Genomic DNA, 8,806 nt, shown 5'->3' with positions numbered 1-8,806 from the left:
CATATTTTTGTTAGCTGGGTCCCTTCAACTTAATCCTTAAATTTTCTTTACCTGGTCTTAAAAACATCTTTAATTTAAGTTAAAGCCTTAAATTTACCTTTGTAAAACCTGCAGAAACCCTGGTAACAGAACTTTGAATTCCCCATCGATATGTTTCACTTGTACTGTGTGGATAGAGACATTGGGAAAACTCTTTTTTCTCAGATTACCGAAGACTTAAAGAGTCACGCAGTGAAACTGTACGGGCCAATGATTGTGCAGCGGAGATGCACGAACCAAAGGCCATGCAGCATAGCTGCACGAACCTATAGCGTTAAAGCCTGCCAGAGCCTGCCGAAATGGGCGGGGCTACCCGTCTATATAAACAGGCATTCTGCCATAGGATCTCAGTTTAATTCTCCTTCAGCAACAAACATCTTCTCTTTGCTGGACTCCGAGACAGAAATCTTGACGCCATTGAAGAGCATGAGTCTGGCCTCTCTCCGCTCATGGATCGCTTTCTTTTCAGAGAGCGGCTCCACCCCTCACACGCTCCTATCCTCTTCTTCCCTGGAACTTTGGAGGAAGAAACAGCGGAGCCAGAGGAGTGAGCGATCCGGCACGAGTGAGCTCACGCTGGCACAGATCCCGCGTGTCTCACTCTCCCCGCAAAGAGAGGATTCTCCCGTGCTCTTTTCTCAAGCAGACCAGTGCCCCTCTTCTGGCGCGAGCGGCCTGGTCTCATTTGGGAATCAGCTTGTGGTGTCTTTCAAGGTTGGGGTCTCATCCCCCTCAGAAAGTTTCAGAGGATGCTGGGCCTTATGGCACATCATCAGTAGTTCAGCTGGGCCTGCTACACATGCGGCCTTACAGTGCTGGCTGAAACCCTGGCTTCCAGCCCAAGCTTAGCGTCTCGGACACCTCCGGATCAAGGTGGACCACAGCTGATTCATGGCCCTGGCCCTTGGAAGGACCCTCGTCGGTTCCAATCTGGCGTGGACCAGGGAATGGTCTCCAGAAGGAAGGTGGTCTCGACAGATTCCCCCAACACGAGCCGACTTTCAGCTCCTGGTCGAGCACGAAAAAGTGGCTTCACATCAAATGCCTGGAAATGCTGGCAGTCTTTCTGGCCCTCACAACCTTCTTGCCAGACCTGAAAGGGCACCACGTCTTAGTCCAACGTGTCTCGGACAACATGGCAGTGGTGTCCTACATAAATCGAGGCCTCTATACAAGCTAATCAGCAGCCTCCTTTCATGGGCACGTCTCAACCTTAGTAAGAGCAGCTCTCATGCCGGGCAGACTGACCCAAGGGGCGGACATTCTGTCTCAGGCCAACATGTCTTCAGAAGAGTGGACATTCCAGATCATGTGAACCATCTGGGGATGGAGTATGATCAGAGGTCGACCTCTTCGCCTCAGAAGACAACTCTCACTGCCCAATTTATTTTTCAAAGGAAAGGGATGCGATGGCCCACAAATGACCCAGCCTTCTGCTATATGCCTTTCCCCCGGTCGCGCTGCTCCCTCAGGTCATGAGATGGTTTAGGGGGGACAGACGTGCAGTCCTTCTGGTGGCCCCTTTCTGGCAGAACCAGTCTTGGTTCTCAGCAGCTCTGTGGCCACTTCCCTTGAGGAAGGACTTCCTTTCCCAGGTGAAAGGAATGATCTGGCACCCCCAACGTAAGTTGTGGGCTCTTCACCTCTGGCCCCTCATCGGGACCTATGGACCATGAGAGGCCTTAAAGGGTTAGTTAACCAAAAAATGAAAATTCTGTCATTTATTACTCACCCTCATGTCGTTCCACACCTGTAAAACCTTCGTTAATCTTTGGAATGCAAATGAAGATATTTTTGTTGAAATCCGATGGCTCCGTGAGGCCTGCATAGGGAGCAATGACATTTCCTCTCTCAAGGTCCATTAATGAACTAAAAACACATATAAATCAGTTCATGTGAGTTCAGTGGTTCAATATTAATATTATAAAGCGACGAGAATATTTTTGGTGATAATATTTTGGTGAGAATATTTTTATCTAACTGATAAAAGACTATTTATTAGGTGCACTGAAAGGAATAATATTAATATACATCATCTGTGCACGACGTAGGGCCTTAAAAACATCAGCCAACATTGGTCCTCTGGCTTGTCAATCACTGCCGTGACGTTCCTTGTGAGAGACGAGCGCGGCTGCGCGCTCCAGTAACTTTCCACACTTCACAGGCGCCGCATGCAATGTTTTTGTCCGGAGACAGGAGTAACAACTGCAGATTATGAGTTACCTGCGGTGAGTCCGACATAATGAATCCACTAACACGATACAGCGAATGCCGGTGGTAAACACTCGTGTTCCAATACTCGTGCACGAGTATTGGAACGTTCCCTCGAAAGGAGGGGGGGTTGTTCTTACGCATGCGTTCATTTCTCAGTAACAGTCTTTGGTTTCTCAGTCGACGAAAAGATCCTCTTTATCACCTTTAATATTTGTTAAATGCTTTTGGAATGTTTGCATAAAACATGGGGACAATTTTAATGAAACATCCTTGAAGTATTATATAAAAAGATAAAAAGTCTAAAGGCCCATACACACCAAGAACAATAACTATAAAGATAACTATATTAGCCTCCACACCAGCGGACGATATCGTTCTGTTTCAGATTCATCCGTACTGACTTCAAACTACTCCACACATGACATGCAATATTATATTTCATAGACAGATGCCAATAGAGCTCTGTAGTGCAATTTTAAATCTGTCAAATAAACTTTATAATTTGTTTAATGTGCACTTTCTGTGAATTAAAATGAAAATATGAAATAAACTTAAAAACAAACAAACAAATGAGCTTGCATTTTTTGACAACAAAGAGTCAAAAAAAATTCAATTAGTTTTATTTTCATTTAACTCAATCCCAAAAAGTTAATCTTAATTTCAACACAAACTCAATTTACAATACTTAAAGAATAGTTCTGAATATTCTAGAGTCTGGTAAAGATAAATGCATGAATGTGGCTAAACACTTAAACATAATAAGTTTAAAAGCACAAACAGCAAAACAGCAGACACCACAAACACACACAGATCAAGAGGAACAGTTTTGAATTCAAGCTTTCTCAATTCAAGTTGAAAACTTTTCACAATACATATTGTTTCAAAGCAGCTTTACAGAAAATGCTTGTTTTAATATTACAATTGAGGAAATATTCTGTTATCAGCCAGAGATGAGTGTGTCACAGTAATATCCATATGGCAGTAATATACAGCTATAATTTAGTACATGTTTGTTAGTTAACTTCATGTTTTCAGTGAAGCAGACACAAGGTATGTTAGGCAGAAATTACAACTTGTGCTCTTAACGATTACAATATATGAAAATATTACAGGATAATATCTGAAAGTTTTGCATGTCGATCCAAAGTTGCAGTCATCCAAATCCTTCACGTTTGTTGGCGTTGCCTGAAAACATCATAGAAACGGGAAAGCAGAAGGAGAGGATTTCTCATAGATGTGATGAGATCTGCTGCTGCTCTCATGAATCTTCTGCTGTGTGTTCATGTCCTTCTCTAAATCTTCTCATTCTCACTTTTTGATCTTCCTGTTTCTTTCCTAAAAGCATCACATTATCATCATCTTCACACTCTTAATATCTGCATGTCAAACCCATAATGATGATCATAAATGTCTCTGACCTGACGTGTGTCTCATGTAGATGTGAAAACCTCCTAACAGACCAAACAGAACCATCAGCTGAAAACTCCAGACCAGCACAAACACCACAGACACTGAACACAACACAAACAATGATTAGAAAGAAAACAAAATTGATCCATCATGTTTCCTGTAGTGTGTTCTGTTAAACTCGTACCATGATTTGATGTCTGTGTGCTGCTGGTCAGTGTAGAGGTCAAACTAGAGGTCACAGCTGCAGTAGTTGATCCTGTAATAAAACATCACTGCAGAATCACTGAAAACACGTCAACACAAATTACTGCTGAGATCGGCTGAAATAAACTAATTCTCATCCAGAAATGTTTCAAGAATGAACTGTGAATGAAGAGAACTCACAGTTTGCATCACTGCTGTTGCCGTTATAAATATGTGGACAAAATAATAATAATAATAATAATTCCTTACATTTTATATAGTGCTTTTCTGAGTACTCAAAGTGCTTTACATATTGAAGGGGGAATCTCCTCAACCACCACCAATGTGCAGCATCCACCTGGATGATGCAACGGCAGCCATATTGTGCCAGAACGCCCACCACACACACCAGCTTATTGGTGGAGAGGAGACAGAGTGATGAAGCCAATCAGTATATACAGGTGCCGGTCATATAATTAGAATATCGTGAAAAAGTTCGTTTTTTTATTGTAAATTATTTTTAAAAAATGAAACTTTCATATATTCTAGATTCCTTACATGTAAAGTAAAACATTTCAAAAGTTTTTTTTTTTTTTTTTTTTTAATTTGTTGATTAGAGCGTACATCTCATGAAAGTCCAAAATCCAGTATCCCAAAATATTAGAATATTTACATTTGAGTTTCATGAAATGACCATCCCTACAGTATAAATTCCGGGTATCTCTTGTTCTTTGAAACCACACTAATGGGGAAGACTGCTGACTTGGCAATGGTCCAGGAGACAATCATTGACAGCCTCCACAAAGAGAGTAAGTCACAGAAGGTCATTACTGAATGGTGTGGCTGTTTACAGAGTGAAATATCAAAGCATATTAAATGCAAAGTTGTTTGGAAGGAAGAAATTGGGTAGGCAAAGGTGCACAAGCAACAGGGATGACCGCAAGCTTGAGAATACTGTCAAGTAAAGCCGATTCAAACACTTGGGAGAGCTTCACAATGAGTAGAATGAAGCCGGAGTCAGTGCATCAAGAGTCACCACACTCAGACATCTTCAGGAAAAGGACTACCAAGCCACTTCTGAAACAGAAACAACATCAGAAGCATCTTACCTGGGCTAAGGAGGAAAAGAACTGGACAGTGAACAGTGGTCGAAAGTCCTCTTTTCAGATAAAAGTAAATTTTGCATTTCATGTTGAAATCATGGTCCCAGAGTCTGAAGGAAGACTGGAGAGGCACAGAATCCAAGCTGCTTGAAGTCTAGTGGGAAGTTTCTGAAGTTAGTAATGATTTGGGGGGCCGTGACATCTGCTGGTGTTGGTCCATTGTGTTTTATCAAGTGCAAAGTCAATGCAGCCATCTTCCAGGATATTTTGGAGCACTTTATGCTTCCATCTGCTGACAAGCTTTATGGAGATGCTGATTTCCTTTTCCAGCAGGACTTTAGCACCTGCCCACAGTGCAAAAACCACTTCCAAGTGGTTTGCTGACCATGATATTACTGTGTTTTATTGGCCAGCCAACATGCCTGACCCCTGAATTTATGGGATATTTTCAAGAGAAAGATGAGAAACAGTCGATCCAACAATATACAGATGATCTGAAGGCTAAATAGTGCCTCAGCAGTGCCACAGGCTGATCACTTCCATGCCACACTTCACTGATGCTGTAATTTGTGCTAGGAGCAAGTCATTTGCTGTAATATGTGCTGCCGACCAAGTATTGAGTGTACAAATGAACATACTTTAAAGAACTTGAACTTTTCTGTTTTGAAAATCAATTTTTTGATTGATTTGAGGAAATATTCTAATATTTTGAGATACTGGATTTTGGACTTTCGTGAGCTGTACGCTCTAATCATCAAAATAAAAAATAAATAAAAAAACTTTTGAAATGTTTTACTTTACATGTAGGGAATCTAGAATATATGAAAGTTTCATTTTTAAAAATAATTTACAATAAAAAAAATGAACTTTTTGATGATATTCTAATTATATGACCAGCACCTGTATATATATATATATATATATATATATATGGGGATGATTAGGAGGCCATGATGGACAGAGTCCAATGGGAAAATTTGGCCAGGATGTCAGGGTAACACCCCTACTCTTTTCGAAGGACATTCTGGGATTTTTAACGACCACAGAGAGTCAGGACCTCGGTTTAACGTCTCATCCGAAGGACGGTGCTTTTTTGACAGTATAGTGTCCCCATCACTATACTGGGGCATTCGGACCCACACAGACCACAGGGTGAGCACCTCCTGCTGGCCTCACTAACACCTCTTCCAGCAGCAACCTAGTTTTCCCAGGAGGTCTCCTATCCAGGTACTAAGCAGGCTCAGCCCTGCTTAGCTTCAGTGGGCAACCAGTCTTGGGCCACAGGGAGATATGGCTACTGGTACATTCATGTATTAAAATCTCACCAGGACAGGTTTGTATACTAATGTTCTTCTGTCCGTGACTGACGTGGTTCTTCACACTGCAGATGATGTTTCCATCAGTTTCCTCATTCAGCTCAATGGTGGGGTTTCCATCCATCAGTGATTCTCCATTCAGAGTCCAGCTGTAGATGAGCTGATCCCCGTCAGAGGAGCAGGACACTGACTTCATCCCATTGGAGGAGCAGCTGATTGACACATTCACTGAGCCAATAGGAGCTGGAGGGAGGGACGCATGACAGTCACATGACAAACAGACACATTCAAACAAACATGGCTTTTTAAAAAAATAGAGCCTAAATACTGTAAATAAATCTCAGACAAATAAAAAATCTAAATAAATAGAAAAAGTGCAGTTGCTTTTGATGAAATTCTTCCAGATGTTCAATAATGAGCTGCATGACAAAAACCTTCACAGAGATTCAACTGAGTCATTTTCATGAGAGTGAGATCTTTGGAGATCATGAGATTGTAACGAGTCTGATGAGAGAGTTACTGTACCTTCAACATTCACTTGAAGATCTGTGTATGTTTCTGTGCCGTTTGAGCGATCGAGTCTTAAAGTGTAATTCCCTGAATCTGCTCTGATCACACGGTTTATTATCAGAGTCCCTTTAATGACTCTATCTTCAGCTCTGTTATTAAAAAGATCACATTCATTCTCCTTTATCCTTTCATATTTTACTCTACAAACTGGATCATTTTGGTTGTTGTTTATTCTCTTTAATATCTTCAGGCTATATTTTCTAGTGTTCACCATCTTCAGATTGAGTTTGTGTCCCAGAGCTGCGTAACAGGGATCTTTCTGATTAAACCTGCAGTTAAACTCCAGACCTGAAGAACAAAACACACACACACACACACACACACACACACACACACACACAGAAATGTCTATAAAGATCTCTCATTATAAATTAAAGAGGTGTGAAAACAAGAGTACAACTGTTACGGTTAGTTTGCAAACTAAGACAGTAATATGTTTTAATCAGTCAGTGAATGCTATTTGTATTTTCTGGAAAGGCAGAACAAAATCACCTGTTATATTTTGTCTAAGTAAACCATATGCAGAATATAATTATAAAAACTATTTTGATTTCATGTCTTAAACACAGACTGTGACTGTTAATGTGATTTAAACACTTCCAGGTGACTTTATTATAATACTCCACTATAATACTTCACAGACGGGGCTTAGATTAATTCAGGATTAGGCTTTAGTTAAATTAAAACATTTGAATAGCATTTATAAATGTGCCTTAGAAAACATCATTACTGGTGTGCATCTTGAAACAACAGCTCTGGCATATTATAAGATATGTCACTACAAGATGCTTTCAGTTAAAACAGCTCAAACATGCATTTTAGTCTGAGACTAGACTTATCTGTTGAAACGAGATCACTGCAGACAGTTTTGTTAACACTCTTAATGTAATATTACAGTGTTTTTCTCTCAGAGATTCATGTGATTGAACATCATGATCAGTTTGAGCTGAAAGTTGACTCACATGCAGCAGTTTGCAGCAGCAGCAGCATCAGTCCAAAGATGAGCATCATTTCTCTAAAGTCCAGTTTCCAAAAGAGCCCAATCCCAGCAGAAGAGTGTGGATGCAGCTTCAGATGGAGACATGAGTGTCTGTTCTTCAGTCCGTCTGTGTTCTGGCTCTCAAGAAGCTTCTCATGGACATGAGGAAATATCTGACCACTTCACTGAGAAAAGAGGAAGTTTCCTCATATGGAGGAAGGACGATGATGTTAGTTTGCACTGAAGTACTGCAAAAAAGAGAGAAAACTGTAAAAAGAAGTAACATTTTCAAGTACACTTCCTAAAAAAGTGATAATCTTATATGAAGCAACAACAGGGAAGGACTTGTTTCTAAATGAGGTGAAATTACTAATTGCGCAAACTACTTTTACAAATTCAGAGATTTTCCTCCAAGTCAAATAAAACAGTGTCTGTACTGTATTGATGAAATTATTTAGACCAGGTTTTCCCAAACAAACACATTCCTAGAGCCTCCCCAACACTGCATGTTTTCCATGTCTCCTTAATTAAACACACTTGATTCAGATCTTCAGCTCATTAGTCGAGACTCCAAGACCTGAAATGGGTGTGTCAGACATGCAAAATGTGCAGTGTTGAGGAGGCTCCAGGAATGAGTTTGGGAACCCCTGCGACAGTTTCATTGAGAGTTAAAGCAGAATAAGGCCTACATGTGACTGTTCCAGCAGCTGTTTGTGATCTTCCTCTCGTTGAGTGAGTGTGTGATGATGTTTTAGTGTTTCATGTCTGTAGAGAGAGAATGAAGAGATGATTCTGACCTTCAGCCCGTCTGGACTCAATCTTCTGTTCACTGGACCTGAGACTTGAGGTCCAGTGAGTTCTGGAGCTGCTCAGAGCTCATAGAGAGCGACACCTGCAGGAGGAAACTACAACTACAGCTGCACTCATTTCAGCACGACCTGCTTTTCTAAGTTTAATTATTTTTCATTTATTAACTTTTTATCTAGCTGCAT

At 40.8% G+C, this 8,806-nt stretch overlaps 1 protein-coding gene across 1 annotated transcript; it reads right to left on the bottom strand.

Moving 5' to 3' along the window:
* Positions 1–2,840: 2,840 nt before the first annotated feature.
* Positions 2,841–7,953, bottom strand: LOC125275649. The gene is made up of 6 exons (XM_048202780.1): positions 7,798–7,953; positions 6,791–7,123; positions 6,275–6,508; positions 3,848–3,919; positions 3,672–3,764; positions 2,841–3,588 (listed from the first exon to the last, which is right to left on the bottom strand). The coding sequence occupies exons 1-6, from the start codon at positions 7,844–7,846 to the stop codon at positions 3,512–3,514; spliced, it is 858 nt and encodes a 285-aa protein (XP_048058737.1). The 5' UTR covers positions 7,847–7,953; the 3' UTR covers positions 2,841–3,511.
* Between the last annotated feature and the right edge of the window lie 853 nt (positions 7,954–8,806).

The sequence above is a fragment of the Megalobrama amblycephala genome, linkage group LG9 (genome assembly GCF_018812025.1).
Source record: "Megalobrama amblycephala isolate DHTTF-2021 linkage group LG9, ASM1881202v1, whole genome shotgun sequence".
NCBI lineage: Eukaryota > Metazoa > Chordata > Actinopteri > Cypriniformes > Xenocyprididae > Megalobrama > Megalobrama amblycephala.
Note: the sequence above shows the minus strand (reverse complement) of the source record. Positions and strands in the feature narration are given on the sequence as shown.